Genomic DNA, 23348 nt, shown 5'->3' with positions numbered 1-23348 from the left:
ACCGGCAAAAGGAAACCTCCTAAGAAAGACAGTCGCTTAGCTGCTAATAAACAAATGATGTGAGCATGTTGGCAACAGGAATCCTCATAGCAGAGAGATGCCCAGAGTAGTTCTGACGATTTCAATACTTTCTAGGATCCCATGCTTTTAACAGCATGGGCTTACACAGTTAGTATTATAGCAGGCGGCTGCCAGCATTCTATATGTTTAAGCAGCACCGCACCCCTGTTGCTTTTCAAATTAAATAGAGTTGGCCGTTTCTGAGCATCAGCTGGATGATAACATACATATAAGACCGCAAAAGAAGCACATTAATGAGTCTTTATATTTTGTTAATTTATTGTTAAATTTGTGTTTTTTTTTAATTATGTTTTTCTCAACAATTAAAACAAAAACTTCATTTTCCTCCCGGGAAACACTGGGTATTTCAGCTAATATTGAAAAAATAATCCAGTAATTTTTGGAAATATCTGAAATGATCAACAGTAAATAAATGCCATGATTAGAGTGTGCACCAAAAGGCGAATGGCAACACTGAATGGTCTTAGACAGAACAGCAGACAGCTTTTACACACTAGGCATGTACTCCAAAAACAATATTCCAAGAATTAAGTAAATTTGTTCTACTGTGGTGGGCAAATAGAAACCATTACTTAAAGAAACAAGTTTTGAAATATGCATGGAAGCATGCAAGGCATAACTTAAGTGCAATACAGATGGAAAAAAGCAAAATATAAACTATTTGGCCTACAATACAATAAAGCAGTACATTTCACAAAAACACAGCCCAGTACATTAACCAAACTGCTGTACTTGTCAGCTACAAATAGATTTCTTTTCTAATCACTGTGGTATTGTGTTAGAAAAAGTAGGAAGGAACAAGAAACAATTGGTTTGGAAATTACATGCAAATTGAATGGACAGGAAATAGTCCAAGAGTATGAGGGACCGTACAGGTAACTTCAAAAAACAAAAAAAAAAAAAAACAAAAAAACACATGAGCGTGAAATATGAGGAAAGTGTGGGGAATATTTATTCTTATTCAGACTTTTTGCATTTCTCTGTCACTGGCTAATTTGATGTTGTTTAGCAATGTTACTTCATTTGAATTATATGCTCGATAAAGGTTTATTTAGGCCTATATAAAAGGATTATTGAAACATATGCAAACACATTTAGACATACTGACATACACATATCCTGTTTTACCTTAATCTTACAGTCCATTGAGCAGGATAGCAGTAAATGTCCTGAAACTGGGAAAAGCCTGATTGCACTAACACCCTGTAAAACAAGAAAAAAAAGTTTTATTTTATTTGCTTTGTTAACTATTTGCAGTATTAAACTAACAGTACTCAATACTTGCACTACTGATACACAGATCAAGTCAGTTTCTGCAGGTTTTCATTGCAGCTAACCTTAAACTCTTGACATTAAATTTCAGGCTAATTATTCTGCTCCTGCTCTTCTTCTTAGTTTTTATAAATAAAGGAATGCAGTTTGCCACAGAAAGTCTTGCTTCTGAGACAATGGGGTATGTCAGTGATCAAAACTGAATGCATGAAAAAAAAAAAAAGAAAGACTGGCATAGAAGAGGCCAAATGCAATATCAGTCACACATGGAAGAATGCATTTGGTGTCGACTCTTTTGGTATTTGAAAAAGTCCTGAGGTAAGCAACGGATTCATTAAATTAATTTTTAAAAATTGTGACATGCAGCTGAATAACAGTAAGAAACTGTCTATATCATTAAATCCTGGTGAATAGTAAGCAGCTCCTACACAGAACTTAGTTAAAATTATTTTATATTTGCTTACTTGACCATTGTTAAAAATTACAGTACTGCTGCAGTGGACTGGCACCCTGGTCATGGTTTTTCCTGCCTCTCACCCAGCTCTGCTGAGGTAGGCACCAACGCCCCCACTAGCCTAAACAGGAATTAAAAGGTTTGAGAATGTAATTTAATCCCTACAAGCTGATCACTAAAAAGATTGCTTAGGTGGTAATTAAGACTGCAAGAAAGTTAAAGTTGACATATTTCTATGCCATACAATGATGTTCTTTATTTCATCTACTTTTTGAACCCCTTTTTTTTTTTTTACTATCAGACACTGCTCTAAGCAGACTTCTTTAAATCAAATTACCTTTGTATGACCAGACCAAATGTGGATCTGTTTCTTGGGAAGGTAGCACTTTTCTGGTACATTGGAGGAACGCAAATTAACTCCAACATCTTGAGGAATGTGCAGATAGGATCTCCCTTGGTAGTCATACATCTCTTTGACTGCAGACAAACATCACAGAAGAGTTTTCATAAATAAAGAAAAAAATAAAATTGCTTTATCAATATGGCATTAGAAGAACCAGGCTAAAATATTTAGGTGCACAAGTCTTTGTAATGTTGACAAGGCCCGCCACTAAGGGATTTCAGTCTGGAAGGCTGGTTGGTATGAGGTAAGCAAAAATAACAAATTAAAAGCTTTGTTAGACAATAAAAGAATTTTGAAAACAACAGGATATTATACAAGTAGCCAGTGTAATCAAACAAGATTTGATTTATTCATTTGTAATTCTTGATCTATGACTGAACACTAGTAGTAAAATTTTGAACTCATGGTAATTTGTTGATACTTTTAGCAGGAATGACATTAAGCGATTAATTATAGTCACCAAAAACAGAGGTGACAATAACATCCACAAGCATTTCTGCAGGACAGGAAAAGATTGGACTATGGGTAATGTTCCATAAACAGCAGCAAGACACCCAGACAGCTGCAGGGATATGATATTCAAAACTCTGAGGCTGTTAACACTAAATGATGAGAAAGGTTTGTGGTAGTAGAGATCTACTGAGACTACTCTGGATTTTGAGAAAAATGGATTATTGGCACCGCCACACTTTTGCACTTCAGGGTTTCCTCACTCTACATTATATTATCTCTTAATATAGCAAAATAATATGTATAGAAAAAGATTATTTACTTACCATGGAGAATTGTTTTCTCATCCGCAGGAGCATCCTCTTCATGTTTACCTCTTTTTTGTCGCTTTGCATTGATTTCATCAAGCTCTTTTTGTTCTTCCTATGTAAAGAATATAGAACCAAAAAACAAATAGTTCCACTAGTTTTTAAGGCCATTTATATCTGTCAAACATAAATATGAAAGACTCACAATTGGTTTTTCACTTAAACCAAACAGGACATTCTCAAATTACTCCACCCAAAAAGTAAACTTTCTTCATCTGTTACTTGCTCAGAGAAAAACAAAAATCTTGTTTTTATGGAAAATGGAGATATAAATATTCCTGGCATAATAGATTTCATAGAGGACCAACACTGAGCCGTCAACAATATCAAACATCCATAAAAAAAAATCTCCATTTACTTAATCACATCATCAAGTTTGCGGATGATACGACGGTGCTGGACTGATAAGCAGGGATGATGAAAGAGCATACAGAGATGAGGTGAAATGGCTGTCCGCATGGTGTGAAGACAACAATCTATCTCTCAATGTCGACAAAACAAAAGAGATAATCGTGGACTTCAGAAAATCACGTCCTGCCCACATCCCGCTCAGCATCAACGGTTTAGATGTGGAGATTGTTAGGAGTACCAAGTTCCTCGGTGTGCACTTAACTGAGGAACTTACGTGGACACATAACACCTCATCACTAATCAAGAAAGCCCAGCAGAGACTACACTTCCTGAGGCGGCTGAATCAAGCACGCCTTCCCCCTTCCATCCTCACCATGTTCTACAGAGGCATCATAGAGAGTGTCCTGACCAGCTGCATCACTGTCTGGTATGGCAACTGTAACATATCCGACCATAGCGCCTGCAAAGGATAGTGAAGACAGCAGAGAACATTATTGGGGTGCCTCTCCCTTCACTACAAGACATATTTTACAAACGCTGTGTCCGCAAGGCCTGCAGCATTGTGCAGGACCCCTTACACCCCTCACATGGACTTTTCACACTTCTGCCATCCAAGAGAAGATATTGCAGCATCAAAGCCAAATCTGCGAGGCTGCAGGAGAGTTTACCCCAAGCTGTTAGACTCCTTAACACCAGGCTGCCCCCTGGGACCTTCCACACGGCCTCAACCTCCTCTACAAAACAGAACTTTTATACATGAAAACCACTATCCTGCAAAGAACTGAAAATCTCATACTGACCTCTAAGGATTTATGAAACATTCTGACCTGTCATTGTTTACACACGTCTTAAACAACTATTATCATACACTGATAATTTCTGTATTATCTATATCTATTATTTATTATTTATTTACTTATTATATTACATATCTTACACATCAATATTGCTGCTACTTGTTTGTCCTATCTTTGCACAATGTCTTGTCTTGTTTGTTTGTGTTTTAATTATAAATTTTAAAATTTTTATTCTATTTTTAATTTACTATTTGAACATCATGTTGTTACACTGTGGACCCTGAGCTTCGTAATTTCGTCTATCTGTATACTTGTATATGGTTGAGATGACAATAAAGTTCACTTTGACTTTGACTTTAAATGGCCTAATCCATATGTCAGATATCCAGTTGTATGCTCAAAGTCCAAAACTTGTGTCTTTTTCTCTAAAATACTGTCAAATGAAACAGTTCTAGGAAATCCTCTCATGAACAGCTATTGAGCGCGCTTAGACAAGAACAACCTTTTGAACTGAAGACTCACCTCCCCATTTTTCCTGGACCTTTGGCTATTGTTTAATATTTGTTCAGTGTTGGTCTCCATTGAAGCCTATTGTATCAGGAACTTTTATCATCTCTTTCCTCCACAAACAACACAGAGTAAGTAACAGTTTTAAAAAGGCACTACAAGTTTTGTGTGGAGTATCTAATTCAGGTTCACAGCTGTCCAGAGCCTGGCTAGGTAGCAAGACATATAAGGCAGGAACTAGCTCTCGAGGGACACACTGGAACAGATTAACTAACCTTCACACACGTAAACATGCTTGTTTACAAAGAGCCAGTTTGGAATTGCAAATTATCCAACACACAAGTCTTAAAACCTGGACAACTCATAGTTTGAACCCCTGTAATCGTGTGTTATGCCATATGAGTGACATGTGTTTTTATGTTGCATATTTTGTGAAATGTTAAATTTATCAAGTTTTCAGCAGCCAATATTCCAACAGTGTCTAAATTACATCTTTAAAACTTTACAGACCCAACTTACAATAAAGATCATACAAACATCACTTCTCTTATGTAACAAGACCTTAATAATGTCTTCTTTTGCACTTCATAACACTTATAAAATATTGGTAGATTGGATATTAATCTCTGTGCAGTGTGGCATATTGACTTGATGGTAAAATGACTGTGTTAAAATGAAGGATTCCCAGGTCCTACACTAAATATGTAATATCAAGAGAAATGTGTCTCAATTAAGCCACGTCAGACCACTCCAAAGTGAAGTTTAATTAGCAGGTCACAATGCAGAGATAACTAAACACTATACTGATGCTTTGTAAGTGTTATGAAGACCCAAAGAAGTGTATAAGGTCTTGAGACATAATAGTAATAATTATAATAATACAGTTTATTTATATAGCGCCTTTCCAATGCTCAAGGCATGCTCTGATGCACTTTAATTATTTGAATTTAACTTGCCAAACCATCATCAATTACAAAAAAAACCCAAGAAAACACAACTCACTTCCGATGGCTTTGCTACCTCCTTTTCATCTATATACTTTGCCCAAGGTCCCAGAAAACCATCAATGTCAGAAGCATCTCCACCTTTTATTTTCCTTCTCTTTTCAGTCTTTTTTGTTGCTGTTTCAAAAACAGTCAGACCTAAGTGCAAGGAAAAAAATTAACAGAGATGAGCTACAAATTTGGACAATATATAAATATGTACATTTATAGCATTACAATTTGCAATTTGTAAAAGTACTTATTAAAATAAAACAAATTTTAAGTCAATGTATAAAAAAACTAAAAAAACACTAAGTTCTGGTGAAACTTCCAGGTTCTTCCAGAGATGTATGTTCATATATACATATTCTACACCTGGTCTATCTTTAAATGACTGGCAAATGAAAAGTTTGGATTGATAACCAATTTTGCAAATTTACAGTCTACAATCTTTTTATAAATTCAATATATACCAAAATACATCACATGAAATAGTCCACCTTAATAAAAGGACAAGTACCCCTATATTTGTGTATCTCTCCTGTTGCTAGGTCTTCACAAACATTTGTAGTAATAAAATGCATTGCATTTGTCATTTCAACGATGGTGCGTCACAAGCATTAACACTACTTTTATGAACCCCATCAACACAGCGTGACTGCAGATCATATAATGCCCATTGCATGTCAACAGACTCCAGCTTCAAACCTTCAGACCACTGCTCTGTTGAAAAGGATGTTAATGTTAGGCAGTACATAAAATGCATTGCACTGTGCTAGCCTATACATTACTTTCTTTATTATTATTATTTATTTAGAACCTCTAGTGCACAGGAGAACATGTACAAACATTGCTGGAGTACTCCATGGCGATTTCAGAAGAGAAAATTATGTGTCTGCCTACTGTATATTTTTAATACCTTTAGGTTGGGAGCATGCGATGAAAGCGTGTTGCTGCACCCACCACACAAAGACACACCTGGATTGGGGCCCAAGTGCAGCAGGTGACACCTCAGGACCACACTGGAGGTGCGTTTTTTTTTTGGTTAAAAAGTGTCTGGATTGCCATGAACCCCAAGTTTTCCCTGCATGTTGGAGGACCTGCTTGCAGGGCTGGATGCAGATTATCAGAATGCTCAGGACAGAGCAAATGCAGGTTAAAGGCCTTACTCAAGGGCCCAATGGAGTATAACCACTTCTGCCATTTATGAGATTCAAACCGGCAACCTTCCGATTGCTGGCGCAGATCCCTAGTCTCAAGGTCACCACTCCACCCTTATTTAACACCTTTGCATGTTTGTAATTATAGACACTAACGAATAGTTATTAAATCAACCCCAAGTTACAGTGGCAAAAAAGAGAATTATTATTTTAAATTTTAAAGTTAATACTAAAAATTATATAGTCTTTAAAGACGAGTGACAATTAAGCATACATGCAGTTCACTTACATGACCCTTTGGGCATTCTATGAAATCATTAAAGAACAAAGACCTGTGATTAATTATACACTTGAAAACTAATTAGTTTATTGGTACAGACCATTGGTACATTGCCAACAACAGAATGGGAAAAAAATTACATACAAAATGCATCAAAATCCACTCTCTGGGAATATAAGGTTACATACAATTACCAGGAAATAATACAAGTTAAATAAATTACTACACATAATAGAGGCACACAATGGAATGTAATTTAATGATTTGTAATAATCATAATTATCATAATGAATTATTTCCCAAACAAACAAGAACGACTAAAAGATTTTTACAATTTGCCGCTAAGCCTATCAATTCTAAAAATGTCCAGAGTTTTCAATTATAAGTAAATAACCAAGTTAAACCTTTTTGAAAGACAAATAGAGTTATATTAAAAGTATAAGTCCAGCCAAACTAGATACATCCCATATATGATAGCAGTTTGTGTATACATCTCTACATATACACACACATATATGTGCATACACACACACAAATGTACAGGTCAGATTGGGGAGCATGCACTGGCACAGCAAGTTGCCGCACCCACCACATGACAAAACAGCTCAGCATTTTAAGTGGTTGACCAGTCTCACCCCACAGAAATGACCATCTATCTGCCACAGCCAGGTGTTACATGTGTGTCTCCTTGGCCTGGTTAAGCTGCTCGGGTCCTCAATAATGAGGATCCTGTGAGCTGGATCACCCTCAGGGAATAGCACCCCATGGCCACAGTACTGTAATTGACACTCCTCACAATGCAGATAATATGCCGCATTTGGGACTCCACAAGTAACTGCTAATTCGACACAAAGTCAAACCAGCAGTACCCAAAGATTCTCTGAAGAGACACAGTACCAAAGGAGTCCAGTCTTCATCTCAGGTCACTGGATAACATTCATGTCTCACAACCATATAGCAAGACAGGAAGCACCAGGACTAAAGACCTGGACCTTTGTCCTTTTACATAGATATTGGGAGTGCCATGAACCCCTTGCCAGTGACCTCATGACAACCATCCCCCCCCCCAATCCATCTACTGACTTCATAGGAAGAGTCACCAGAGAAATGAATGTTACTGCCAAGGTAAGTAGACCTCTTGACAAGGTCGACATTTTTACCACAGACAGACAGACTGCAGAATGCTGTGCCCAAAGGTCATTAAAGGCCTGAATCTTGGATTTATCCAGGACACTCACAGACTCCTCAGTCCGTCCCTCAAGAGCTCTGATCAGAGCCTTAAGTGACTCTGCGAAGATCACAGCATTGTAGGCAAAGTCAAGATCAATGAATCTTTCTTCACCAAAAGATCCCCCACAGCCGCTGGACCCCACAATCCTGCCCAACATCCAGTCCATGCAAGCACTGAATAGAGTAGGAGCAAGAACACAACCCTGACAAACTCCAGAATCAAACTAGAAAAACACAGAGGTTCTACCTCCACTCTGCACAGCACGCACAGTACCAGTGTACAGGCCAGCCATGATATGCAGCAACTTTGGGGGGAATCCCACTAAGTTTCAGGATTTCACACAGGGAAGCTCGATCAACTGAGGCAAACACTTTATTCTAAAATTGACAAAGGCTGCAAAGAATCTGCCAATATTGCGCTCCATGGGAACCCTCAGTGCCAGGAAGTGGTCAATGGTAGACCTCTTTTGTGTAAAACCTGTCTGCTCCGGTCACTGGTAGGTGAGCAAGTGATCATGGAGATAGATTCTTGTATGTGTAAGCATTATCCTCTGATGAAGGCTCCTGGTAGGGACTGAAAGCTCAGGAATAAAAACTGCTTTAAGATACATGATTCATTTTCTCCCTTAGTGGATCTCCAGCAGCAACTATGCAAACCGTATCACAGACCTTCGTTTACATACATACATACATACACACTATATATATAAATAATATATAATATATATATATATATATATATATATATATATATATATATATATATACGCTAACGCTGGCCCCAGCACAGACAGACGGACGACATATTTTACTCCACACACTGTTTATTATGTACAATATATACAATGTCTTTGCTCACGTGCACCCCAGTGCCTTCGCACCGAATTCCCCAAAGTCCAGGCCCACAGTCCTTTGTGCCTTCCTGGCCGCCTCCAGTCCTTCCTTCTGCTCAGTCCGCTTCCTCCCGACTTCCACACCTCACCGGAGGGAGGCGGCCCCTTATATAACGCCCCCGGATGAGCCCCAGGTGTTTCCGGCATCTGCTCCTTGGCCACGCCCCAGCGTGGCGGAAGTGTCGGCTGCCTTCCTGGCAGCTCTCCGGGCCCCACATAAAGTCTTCCCCCCGGCACTTCCTGGTGTGGCGGAAGTACGGCTCCCGGATAATTAGGCACTGGGCGCCGCCTGGCGGTGGCCACGGTCCCTGCAGGGCTGGGCTTCCATGCCCTGTACCCGAGGCCCCTGCCTAACCAGGACGGACGCCCCCACTCCGTCTGGAGGAGGCACTCGCCTCCTCTTGTCCTCCAAGCGTCCCGCCGGGCTCCAGCCCCAGCCGCGGACCGTCAGGGTAAACCGGCATCGGGCGCCGCCTGGCGGTGACCACGGCCCCTACAGGGCTGGGCTTCCACGCCTTGACCCGTGGTCCCCAACAGAACCAGGACGGACGCCTCGCGGTGTGGAGGAGGCACAAGCCCTCCTCTCGTCCTCCAAAGCGCCCCGCCGGGCTCCAGCTCCGCCGGTGACTGCATGGGATCAACCGGCATCGGGCGCCGCCTGGCGGTAACCACGGCCCCTACAGGGTAGGGCTTCCATGCCCTCGACCCGTGGCTCCCAACAAAACCAGGACGGACGCCCCCTCGCGGTGTGGAGGAGGCACAAGCCCTCCTCTCGTCCTCCTGCGCCCGCCGGGGACCACAATATATATATATATATATATATATATATATATATATATATATATATATATATATATATATAAATATATATATATATATATATATATATATAAATAAATATAAATATAAATATATATAAATATAAATATATATATATATATATATTGTCAAGGATGCCAGGGGCGACGACCCGGCTGGGCCGCCTTCAGGGACCGGAAGTGGGCGTGCGCCCATCTGGGATCATGTGGGGGCCGCCATCCTGTTTGCTTTGGGGGCCACGGATAGAGGGCTTGGAAGCCCAACCCTGTAGGGACCCGTGGTCACCGCCAGGGGGCGCTCCAATGCCTTGGAGACCCTGGACCTCAGCACTTCCGCCACACCACGAAGTGCTGGGGGGAAGAAGAAGAAGAGGAACACCCGGAGAGCTTCCGGGAGAACAGCCGGCATTTCCGCAACACTGGGGTGTGTCCAGGGAGGAATGCCGGGACGCACCTGGAGCTCGTCCGGGATGACATAAAAGGGGCCGTCTCCCTTCATTCAGGGCTGGAGTCAGGTGGAAGAAGGACGAGGCACGAGAGGAGTGTGGAGGCGGCCCGAAGAGAAGGCATTGTGTGGCCAGGACTGTGTATTGGGGTTTGTGGTGCACGTGACTTTATTTGTAAATAAACATGTGGTGGTGGAAATCAATGTGTCCAGGCCGGGTTTACTATATATAGTGGAAGTTGACCCGGACACAGACAGGCAGACACGTTCATGTCACCCACAAACACGTTTTATTTACAATATTTACAACAATTGGTCACTCAGACCCAGTCCAAATAGTGCACACAAACCCCAAAGTCACAGTCCTGGCCACAATGCTTTTCTTCGGGCCGCCTCCACAGCTCTCCTGAGCTTTGTTCTTCCTCCTCCCGACTCCAGCCTCGAATGAATGGAGACGGCCCCTTTTATATGGTTCCCGGATGAGCACCAGGTGTTCCCGGAATTCCTCCTCTGGCCACGCCCCAGCGTGGCGGATGTGCCGGCTGTCATCCCGGCTGCTCTCCGGGCGCCATCCTAAATCTTCCCCCCAGCACTTCCTGGTGTGGTGGAAGTGCTGGGGTAACAGGTCCCCAAGATATTGGGGCGCCTCCTGGCGGTGACCACGGGCCCCTACAGGGTGGAGCTTTAATGCCCTGTACCCGTGGCCCCCAGAGCAACCCAGAAGGCAACCCCCACGTGATCCCGGCCGGGTCATGGCCCCTGGCATCCCTGACAATAAATAAATAAATAAATAAATAAATAAATAAATTAGAATATTACATAAGCACATTTAAAAAAAAAAAAAATAAATGAAAAAGTCACTAATTGCTTTTTCCTAAATGTACAGTATTTATTAAACAATGTATCATAGCAGAACCAATTCACGCATTTGATTGGATCTTGCTTGAACATACTGTCATTTCTTGTTACTTCATAATACTTCAATCAGCAACATGTATGAGATTCCGAGGGACTATTTTAGAAACTCTATTAGGATACACTGCTTGCACATGTATTTTTTATTTCTTCATTGTAATGTTTATGCTAATAGATAGGAAGCGGACTACTAACAGAAAAGCAAAATATGAGTAAAAGGATGATACCATTACAATCGTATTATCCATATCTAGTTTATCTATTTAGGTAGTTAAGGAAAACCTTGCTACATTTTTATCAAATGTTACATACTGTATACTGTACTTTGAAGTTTATTTCTGTGCAAGGCTGGCAAGTAATCACTAGCCCAGGATTGAATTTGTCCTTAGTTTTAGCGATGGACTCTATGTAATGCATAGAATGCAGTGACAAGAAATAAAGGTTATGTTTTGGACCTCGCAAAACGGAAGAGAAGCTCATCTGTCTGATGTATCATGTTTTACGTACCATGACAGAATGAAGTGAAGAAAAGGGCCAGACATTGCTGCTGAGCTTTGTCAGGCAGTCAGGAAAAGGGATGAGCATGACTGAGCTGGAAGAGCAGTATACAGTCTCTGAATTGGACATGCCAAACAATTTTCATTTGGGAAATTGACATAGTCCGGAGACAAGATCAACAACTGCAGTCAGCAATCTCACGTATCCTACTGCCAAGAGTTAAGTAATGCGACATTGGCTTTAGGCAAGTCCAGAGAAGCTGCAGGTTTACTGTTTTGTGTCCATTTATCATTGTTACTTTTTCCTTGTGGTCCTGTACTGTTTTTGCAATAATGGTGTCAATTTTGTTTTAATTTATTGCCTCTAGAATGTTATTTGTATATGGAGGGATCCCATGAAGGCCTTTTCTTACCACATTCAATTCTACTGGCAATCACTCATGTTTGGGAAAGAGCAGTAAAGAACAAGGCCGCTCACATAATAAAAACTGGACTTTTTTTCAAGTAGTTACATAATATAAAAAAGAAAAACTTAGCATAACATAAAACATTTGGATGCATTGTGATAAATGTCCTCCTTCTACATATGACTAAAACACTAAACTATGAAAACTTGTTTAAGAGAATGGAATGGAACCCCTGCAGATTTTATTTTTTCTCCAGTCATCTGGAGTTTTTTTTTTTTTTCTGTCCTTACTTTTATTCTATGTTAGTGTTCTCTGATTTTAATTCTTACTTTGTCTTTTTTCTGTTTCTTCATCATGTAAAACACTGTGAGCTGCATTATTTGTATGAAAGTGTGCAATATAAATAAATGTTGTTGTTGTTGGTAAATAAAGCACAAAAAGAGACTTAAAAATATAATTAGCCTGAAGCAAACCTAATTAAAAAATTAACTCAGATTGGTACTATTTGACACAAAAATGAGAACATTTGTAAACAAATAAAACTAATAAAGATATCATTTTAAAATTGTATTTTAGGTACTTCCTAGGGAAAATAATAACGCCAGATTCTAAATAAGCTTCCCTCAGTCAAAGACAAACTGCAATATGGCACATTTACATGTTAATGCTCTTTTTGCCGGCATTAAAACTCACATATGGCTGTTGCTTTTTTTTACTTCTCTGAGCTTCTGTTTATCTCAGTTGACTTAATGCAGTTGGATTAAAAATTCCTCTCGCTAGAAATAATCATCTTTATGTAAAATACTCCACAGGTGCACTTTGAGTTACTGCTCTTCGAAACTGGAAAGCAGACAGGGGAAGGTACAAGTACAGCCATCGGTCAGGAAGCTATTGATTCAGTTATACAATTTTTATGAGGGAGTTTTTCTGGTGCACACAATTCAGAAAACTAAATACAGTATTCATAATATTTCTAATTTTTACATTATTTTATTTTGCTTGAAATTGTCACATAAAGCAATTTAATATAGATGTACAGTACGGCATATAAAAAGAATTCCTTCAGTAACACACAATTTTAAATAATCTGATACATTAATGATCTGAACCATACTACCATGTGACAGGCCAGCAGTTCCTTACAAATTGTGTATAAAAATTCAAACCTTAAGACATGTGTGATGTGGGAGTACAAGAGCCTCAAAAGTAGGGAGAAAAAAAATTTAATCCATCTTTTTTTTTTTTTTGCAAAAAATTATTAAGCTAAAAATAAATGATATGTTGTACAATAATCCCTCGCTATATCGCGCTTCGACTTTCGCGGCTTCACTCTATCGCGGATTTTAAATGTAAGCATATCTAAATATATATCTAGGATTTTTCGCTGGTTCGCGGCTTTCTGCGGACAATGGGTCTTTTAAATTTATGTTGCATGCTTCCTCAGTTTGTTTGCCCAGTTGATTTCATACAAGGGACACTATTGGCAGATGGCTTAGAAGCTACCTAATCAGAGCATGTATTACATATTAACTAAAACTCCTCAATGATATAAGTAAGATATGCTTCCCGCACGGTGCTTGATTGTTTGTTTTTCTCTGTCTCTCTCACTCTCTCTGCCTGACGGAGGGGGTGTGAGCAGAGGGGCAGTTTGCACAGAGGACACGGACGCTCCTCTACAAAATGCCGCTTTATTGCGGTGCTTCGGCATACTTAAAAGCACGTATTGATTTTTTGATTGTTTGCTTTTATCTCGCGCTCTCTCTCTCTGACGGCGCTCCTTTGAAGAGAAGATATGTTTGCATTCTTTTACTTGTGAGAAAGAACTGTCATCTCTGTCTTGTCATGGAGCACAGTTTAAACTTTTGACTAAAGGGTGTTATTTCATGTCTAGAGGGCTCTAATAATGTTAACAGTGTGGGACAGTTTATAAGGGCTTAAAATATATAAAAATAACCATACAAACATATGGTTTCTGGAACGCAACCCCCGCGATCGAGGAGGGATTACTGTACACGCTTCACCCCCGCCCCAATTATGACTCTCTTAAAGGCTAAAATGCAATGGAGGAAAAGACTCTAGCAAGAAACTGATAAAAATGTAATGGAAAAAAAATTAAAGATAACAAAATAATTACTCAGCAATAATACTCTGTACCAAATGTGAACAACTGACTGCAGCATTGAATAACAAATGAATGACAAGGTTAATAGACCATCAAATTGAATATGAATCAGCAGAATATTTCATACACACACACACAAAGTAAAAAAGATGAACATTTAATGAAAATTGCCTAGCTGTCAAAAATGGACAATAAAAATATAAATAGACAATCTGTTTATGCAGGTGCACATAGACAATTCATTGGCTCTACTTACCTTTGTTCTTTTCTGCTTTTTCTATGGCACCAATATAAGTTGTTGAGACTGGTTCACTGTTATCAATAGATGGATCTAGTGCATATCCTACAGAAAGAAAAATACATTTCATATTGTGCATTTAAGTTTTGAACATTATAGTGATGACTGTTTTCACAATTATTTTATTAGAGAAAAATAAACACAAATACAAAATATAGAATTCAAAAAGAATATGAGGCTGCATTATATAGCAATAAGGGACTGAACTAACTGCAAAATTAAAAATAAGGTGAAATACAAAAATCAATAGAAATTATCATAAAACGTGCAATTCAGACATACTGCTATTTTGTAAGTATGTTAACAGACTAGTCTGCAAGGTTCTGGACAGAAGACTAACTTTTGCTGATAATGGCAAGGCAAAATGTTAACAGAAAGCAATAAATAAACTGCTTAAAAAAATTAAAGGAACACTTGTTAATCAGAGTATAGCATCAAGTCAATGAAACTTCTGGGATATTAATCTGGTCAGTTAAGTAGCAGAGGAGGTTGTTAATCAGTTTCAGCTGTTTTGGTGTTAATGAAATTAACAACAGATGCACTAGAGGGGCAACAATGAGATGACCCCCAAAACAGGAATGGGTTAACAGGAGGAGGCCACTGACATTTTTCCCTCCTCATCTTTTCTGACTAATTTTTCACTAGTTTTGCATTTGGCTATGGTCAGTGACACTACTGGTAGCATGTGGGGATACCAGGACCCTACAGCGGTTGCGCAGGTAGTCCAACTTCTCCAGGACGGCACATCAATATGTGCCATTGCCAGAAGGTTTGCTGTGTCACCCAGCACAGTCTCGAGGGCATGGAGGAGATTCCAGAGGACAAGCAAGGTTCCTGTGGGTAAGGAAGAACAGGATGAGCATTGCCAAAGCCCTACAAAATGACCTCCAACAGGCCACTGGTGTGAATGTCTCTGACCAAACAATCAGAAACAGACTTCATAGGGTGGCCTGAGGGCCTGACGTCCTCTAGTGTGCCTTGTGCTCACTGCCCGGCACCATGGAGCTCAATTTTCATTTGCCATAGAATACTAGAATTGGCAGGTCCACCACTGGCGTCCTGTGCTTTTCATATATGAGAGCAGGTTCAACCTGAGCACATGTGACAGACGTGAAGGAGTCTGGAGAAGCCATGAAGAACGTTGTGCTGCCTGTAAGATTGTTCAGCATGACTGGTTTGGTGGTGGGTTAGTGATGGTCCGGGGAGGCATATCCATGGAGGGACGCACAGATCTCTACAGGTTAGACAACGGCATCTTGACTGCCATTAGGTATCGGGATGAAATCCTTAGACCCATCGTCAGACCCTATGCTGGTGCAGTAAGTCCGGGGTTCCGCCTGATTCACAACAATGCCCGGCCTCATTTGGCGAGAGTATGTAGGCAGTTCCTGGAGGATGAAGGAATTGATACCATTGACTAGCCCCCACGCTCGCCTGACCTAAATCCAATACCACCAGGTTGAACCTCAGACTGTCCAGGAGCTCAGTGATGCCCTGGTCCAGATCCACTAGGACAACATCCATCGTCTCATTAGGAGCATCCCCCGATGTTGTCAGGCATGCATACAAGCATGAGGGGGGCATACAAACTACCGAGTATGATTCCGAGTTGCTGCAATGAAATTTCAGCAAAATGGGCTAGCCTGTCTCATTATTTTTTCACTTTGATTTTCGGGGTGTCTTTGAATTCGGCCCTCTGTAGGTTGATCATTTTCATTTCCAAACAACAATGTGGCATCCTTTCATTCCTAACACATTACCCAGTCCATATCAGTATAGATATCCAGCATGATTTTTCTCCATTAAGATCTAATGTGTTTTCAAATTGTTCCTTTAATTTTTTGAGCAGTATATATTAAACATAACTGAAGTACAAGAAATCACTTAGAATGAACTTTAAAGCAGCTGTCAAGATACCAGGTTGTTGGTTTACATGCCGTAAATGCCCGAAATGACTCTACTCAATTGGGTCCTTGAACAAGGTCCTTAACCTGCAATTGCTTTGTCTTGGGTATGAGTTTGATCTACATCCTGCCATACAAACAGGTCCTCCAGCTTAGAGGGAAAACCTGGAGGTTGATGGCAGGACTGGCACTCCAGCCACTATAAAAAAAACCCTCACACTGTTCCAGTATGGTGCTGAAGTGTCACCTGCTGTACTCGGGTCTTAAAATTGGGATTCTGAGGTGGTTTGTCATGTGTTGGGTACAGCAATGTGCTGTATCAAATGCATGCCCCCTAACCGCTCTCTCTGACAAGATACCACATTGGAGACTAATCACACTACAAAGGACTGGGTGTGAGCAGCAACCAATTAAAGTTTCTATATCGGGGTCCCCAACTCCGGTCCCGGAGGGCCCCAGTGGCTACAGGTTTTCACTCTAACCTTTCTCTAAATTAGTGATCCATTTTTGGTGCCAATTAACTTCTTTTGAATTCATTTAGTTGACTTGCATTTTAAGATTTGTTCCCCTGAATTTCTTCATCGTTCCTCTGAATTGCTTCATTTCTTTCCTTAAATGGCACCCAAACAAAAATGAAATGTGAAGCGAGTGAGCCAACAGAAAACCAACTAAGTCAGGGCCTCAAACTCCAACCAATTTCACTCCAACCAGTTGCTTGTTAATTAAACACGTTCTTTAATTCCATGTCTTGTTGCTGCTCTCATTGTGCAACAGCAGACATTTCTGAAATTGTTGATTTTCTCTTTTTTAAGAGCACTGTTAAAATGTTTAGGGGACCTGAGCAGATCGACATTCCTGAGACCTTCATCTTTCGTTATTTTCAAACTATTGTATGATGGTCACAGTTTGCTGATCATGTTTTGGTTCATTTTGTATCTCGTTACTGTTTGGCTGCTAATTGTGGAAAAAGAAACAATAGGTCCAAGTCTTCAAGAGAAAGTCAATGAAAATAAATTCAAAAGAAGTTAATTAGCAGCAAAACAGGTCACTAATTAAGAAAAGGGATAGAATGAAAACCTGCAGCCACTGGGGCCCTCCAGGCCTGGAGTTGGGGACCCCTGTTCTATATGTTTATTACTGCTAATCTCTGCAAAGGCTTGATAGTGTTTCTGTTAAAACTTGACTGTGGTCACTGTACTGAATTTCTCAGCATTTTTTCTCCTTTAGCTTTCAAAACTTTTTGCTTTCACCCATTTTTTTCACCCACATAGAAGCAACGCATGGGCATCAGTTATGAATGGTGTGGACAGCAAAATAACCAAGTCACAGTGGTTTTTAAGATGACTAAAAACATCTATAGTAAAAGATTGTAATAGCAATGGCGTAAATGGGGAAAGAAAGTTGGAAATGTATTTATTTGGACATATCATGTTGCTTGGAAAATGCAGAAGGAAGTAAATTTGTTACAATGGGTGAAACTGGAAGAGTCCTAAAGGTTTTTAAATGTTAAATCCAAAAGTACATGAAAGCACAGAGTACTGTACTTTAGTACTCCAGCATTACCCCATAAAATTTGCTGAAGTAGAATCTTGTTCAATATCTAATCATCCTCAAACATTTTCTAAAGAATAGAGGTTTCAAAAATAAATTTTAATATCTGACTTATTGCCTTGGGGAGGCACAGTAGTGCAAAGGTATTGCTGGTGCTTTAGAGTAAGAAGGCCAGGGTTTACATCCTTGGTGCTCCCTGCATGGAGTTTGCATGTTTTCCCCACTTTCTACCTAGTGTTCTGGTCTTCTGTCACAGCCCAAAGACATGCAGGTCAGGTGAATTAGCACTGCTAAACTGACCCAAGTGTGTGTGTGTGTGTGTGTGTGTGTGTGTGTGTGTGCGCGCGTTTACCAGGTGAAGGACTGGAACCCTGTCCAGGTGTTGCTCCTGCCTATTGCTAATGACTGCTGGGGTAGACTCTAGCTGCCCTGTGACTGTGGATAAACTGGTTAAGAAGATGGATGGATATATTCCATCCATACCTGTATATCTAAGATGCTAATTCACATTCATTGCTACACATATGAAACTAACATTGAATCATAAGAATGTCACATGCTAATGTTCAGGAGAAAACTCAAGTAAATAAAAGGAGATCCGATAAAGTACTCAAACAGTTTTTATTCACGTTTGCTAGTCCATGTCTCACTCCATCAATACACATCAGTAACAATTCCCACAACTAGATGCGTCACCATAGAAAAGGTAAACAAACCCCACTGGAATCACATTGAACCCTGTAATTTATTTCTGCATATTACATACACATGCCAAAGATGTGACTTATCTGCCTATACTGTATTCAGGTTATTTGAACTCACAAAAAACACCTCACAAGAAGGATCTAAACAATAGGTAATAGATATTTAACAATAACTGGATATAATTTAGTGGGACTCAATTAAGCCTCTTAAGTTAAACAAGTAAGGAAGCAAGAAAGGAAAATATTTACTAAAAAATAATGAAGGTCTGAAACGGTTACCATTTAAACATTTTAACACAACAATGACAAATTCTTAACATTATAACATTACACAATGGGCATACAGTACAGCATATCATTACACAAGTTTGTGATTCCTAGCAGTTTTGGATTTTAGGATCATAACTAAAGTCTTAACAAAAGTCAGTACTTACCAAATGTAGAAAATGTTCTCCTCTGCTGCTCAAACATAAAGTCACTAACATGCGCAGGTTCTGCATAACCAGACAACATGTTTCTATGAGCAGCCATTTGCTGAGTCTTAAAAGGATTTATTGGGCCAAACTAGTAATCAAAGAGAAAACAACAACACTTGTATCATTAAAAGGACAGCAATATGAAGTAAATATGTTATGCACAAATTATATTCTGTAACGTACAAATGCCCCTTGATGGGCACCATATCATATTAGAATATGCTCCAGCTCTATGCAATCATGATTTGGATCACAAAGTTATGGAATTCTGCACTTTCTATTAAAGAACCTGATTTAGAATTGGACTATGTATAGATATAGAATTAAGAAAAATATATTGCTTTCTTTTTCAAAATTATTCAAGACACTTAAAACATTTTTGCTCTCAAAATGAGAAGGATACAATATCTACACACAGGTTATCATAGGTTACTGTTACCTAACAAATGCTTTATAAAAAAAGGATGGTCAGATAAGTCATGAAGTGCACAGCAACATTCACAGAAAAGAAAACACCAGTAAATTAATAAAATTTGCCCAAAGACATTTTCATTAAATAGTTACTGCATTAAAAGCCGAAATTACTGTTCTATTTTAGAACGGTTGAGAATTGGTTTATGTATTCACTCATTAAGTTTTTTCATTGAAATTTTATTAAGATATCTTAAATTGATTTAAAAAAAAAACTACAGCCAAGGTATTGCTAGTGTTTACAATAGCCTTTATTTGAAATTGGTCACATGGAATACCCAGAACTGAACATTAGTTTAGGCAAGCCAAGTGAACAAAATAACAAGCTTCAGAAATGCTAATGCAATGACAAAGGTTCTCTAATAACCAATATAACCAATAACCAGGGATGTTGACCATTAGGGCACTGAAACAATGGATACAAATTATGAGGCTCTGCAGCCATATGTGAATAATCAATGTAAAAATCAGGCATTTCAAACAGTAATGGACATTATAAACACTAGTATTCCCTTGGTTATAATTATAAATTAGTTCAATGGTATGTTGATAATAAAAGCCATTACTTAATTCTACACACAACACTCCATAACGACAACGTGAAAAAAGTTTACTTGAGATTTATGCAAATTTATTAAAAATAAAAAAAATTGAGAAAGCACATGTACATAAGTATTCACAGCCTTTGCCATGAAGCTCAAAATTGAGCTCAGGTGCATCCTGTTTCCCCTGATCATCCTTGAGATGTTTCTGCAGCTTAATTGGAGTCCACCTGTGGTAAATTCAATTGATTGGACATGATTTGGAAAGGCACACACCTGTCTATATAAGGTCCCACAGTTGACAGTTCATGTCAGAGCACAAACCAAGCATGAAGTCAAAGGAATTGTCTGTAGACCTCCGAGACAGGATTGTCTCAAAGCACAAATCTGGGGAAGGTTGTAGAAAAATTTCTGCTGCTTTGAAGGTCCCAATGAGCACAGTGGCCTCCATCATCCGTAAATGGAAGAAGTTCAAAACCACCAGGACTCTTCCTAGAGCTGGCCGGCCATCTAAACTGAGCGATCGTGGGAGAAGGGCCTTAGTCAGGGAGGTGACCAAGAACCCGATGGTCACTCTGTTAGAGCTCCAGAGGTCCTCTGTGGAGAGAGGAGAACCTTCCAGAAGGACAATCATCTCTGCAGCAATCCACCAATCAGGCCTATATGATAGAGTGGCCAGACGGAAGCCACTCCTTAGTAAAAGACACATGGCAGCCCGCCTGGAGTTTGCCAAAAGGCATCTGAAGGACTCTCAGACCATGAGAAACAAAATTCTCCGGTCTGATGAGACAAAAATTGAACTCTTTGGTGTGAATGCCAGGCGCGCTTGGAGGAAACCAGGCACCGCTCATCACCAGGCCAATACCATCCCTACAGTGAAGCATGGTGATGGCAGCATCATGCTGTGGGATGTTTTTCAGTGGCAGGAACTGGGAGACTAGTCAGGATAAAGGGAAAGATGACTGCAGCAATGTACAGAGACATCCTGGATGAAAACCTGCTCCAGAGTGCTCTTGACCTCAGACTGGGGCGACGGTTCATCTTTCAGCAGGACAACGACACTACGCACATAGCCAAGATATCAAAGGAGTGGCTTCAGGACAACTCTGTGAATGTCCTTGAGTGGCCCAGCCAGAGCCCAGACTTGAATCCGATTGAACATCTCTGGAGAGATCTTAAAATGGCTGTGCACCAACGCTTCCCATCCAACCTGATGGAGCTTGAGAGGTGCTTCAAAGAGGAATGGGCAAAACTGGCCAAGGATAGGTGTGCCAAGCTTGTGGCATCATATTCAAAAAGACTTGAGGCTGTAATTGCTGCCAAAGGTGCATCGACAAAGTATTGAGCAAAGGCTGTGAATACTTATGTACATGTGATTTCTCAGTTTTTATATTTTTAATAAATTTGTAAAAACCTCAAGTAAACTTTTTTTACGTTGTCATTATGGGGCATTTTGCGTAAAATTCTGTGGAAAAAAATGAATTTAATCCATTTTTGGAATAAGGCTGTAACATAACAAAATGTGGAAAAAGTGATGCGCTGTGAATACTTTCCAGATGCATGGTGTATGTGTATATAGTTTTAACAGACACACACACATGCACATATATCTATATATACACACACATATATTTTCAAGATTAAAGGGGTTGAAATATAAAGTGCTGGATCAGGGCCTGACATGTGGAGTTTTCTGTTGATTGCCTCTGTCTATTCAAGTGTATGGGATTGTGATAGGTGGGAATGGGTAGTCAACGAATAAAATGGAAGAATAAAATTATTCAAGACTTTTAAAACATTTCTGTCTTTGCTCAGTTGTTGCATAAAGTGGAATAAGTGTTTTAGGTAGTCTGCCAGCACTTAATGAGGATGAAGACTGTAAAAAATACTCCTGTCATGTTGAAAAATATACCAAGGTTAGCATTGCCAACACTGAATAGAATTAAAAGTGACTTTAAACCCATTAAAATTACAGAATGGAAAAATATACAATTAGACAAAGGGTTAAGATTTTTATTGTGACTAATAAGATATTAAACCACTTGTCTTTTACTGGGTGAAATATACATTTAAATGTTTTACCATAAAACACCAATAAGACAGTCACTTCAGTTCTAAGATGTTACTAATACACTGTTGTCCTAAAAATCAAAGAACATGCATATTGCTAGGAAAGAATATTTTGTGGAATCAATTCTAAGTTGAAGTACGATGAAACATTAAAAATTAAGTTTTGTGTAAACCTCATCTTTTTTGTTTACAAACTTTACTTTTTAATTAGGAAATTAAGACTTTCAATGAAATAAAATGGGACAGAACATCTGGTCAAGTAAACTTTTTGTCTGTGAGCCTACTTCTTGGTGTCCTATCCTAGCTCTGAAATAATGTGAGCATACTTTACATTAGAGTGCCTTTGAAAGTTGTACTTCTAGAATACAGTCACAGTTTTTGCAAATAACACACAAACTGCTTTTAGCTTTTTTTTCCCCCCCTTGTTCTGCCAATTTTCTTTGCACCGGTCCTTTCAAGTGATGCACTGGCTTTTTGCCTCTCAGTACTTCTTAATTTAAACCATGTGTTAGGTGAATCACTTTACAAATACTGAAACATCATGAATATTGACACCTAGTGCATTTAAAGAGTACTGCAGAGAAAATGGACTATGTATAACTAGAGAAAATAAGTTGTAATGTGTCTTTTTTAAAGTTTTTTTTTTAGAAAGGTGCATTGCTTTGTAAAGATAGGGCTCATTTATCCAACATTGGCCAGTAAGGAGAGTATTCATTATAACGAAGAGAGACAGAGAGAAAGAAAGAATCGCTCTACCTTTAAAATAAACCAATCAACTAAGGTGAGCAATGATCTTATTACACTAGGCAGCTAATACCCGATTCATTTACATCTATTCAACATCAAATGTAGAGTGCAAAAGAATTTTGCATTAACATTCCATAAATTATTACAAACCA

At 39.3% G+C, this 23348-nt stretch overlaps 1 protein-coding gene across 2 annotated transcripts in view; it reads right to left on the bottom strand.

Moving 5' to 3' along the window:
- The window catches only part of cdc40 (cell division cycle 40 homolog (S. cerevisiae)), a 54159-nt gene that overhangs the window by 24407 nt on the left and 6404 nt on the right, over positions 1–23348 (bottom strand). For both annotated transcript variants that reach the window (XM_039747918.1, XM_039747919.1), the window contains 6 exons: positions 19325–19454; positions 14690–14776; positions 5686–5825; positions 2987–3083; positions 2145–2284; positions 1210–1284 (listed from right to left, as the gene is read on the bottom strand). In XM_039747918.1, coding sequence (XP_039603852.1) covers positions 1210–1284; positions 2145–2284; positions 2987–3083; positions 5686–5825; positions 14690–14776; positions 19325–19454 — 669 coding nt within the window. The remainder of the gene's footprint in view (positions 1–1209; positions 1285–2144; positions 2285–2986; positions 3084–5685; positions 5826–14689; positions 14777–19324; positions 19455–23348) is intronic.

Source organism: Polypterus senegalus, chromosome 3 (genome assembly GCF_016835505.1).
Source record: "Polypterus senegalus isolate Bchr_013 chromosome 3, ASM1683550v1, whole genome shotgun sequence".
Taxonomy (NCBI): domain Eukaryota; kingdom Metazoa; phylum Chordata; class Cladistia; order Polypteriformes; family Polypteridae; genus Polypterus; species Polypterus senegalus.
This window is presented reverse-complemented; position numbering and strand designations above follow the sequence as displayed.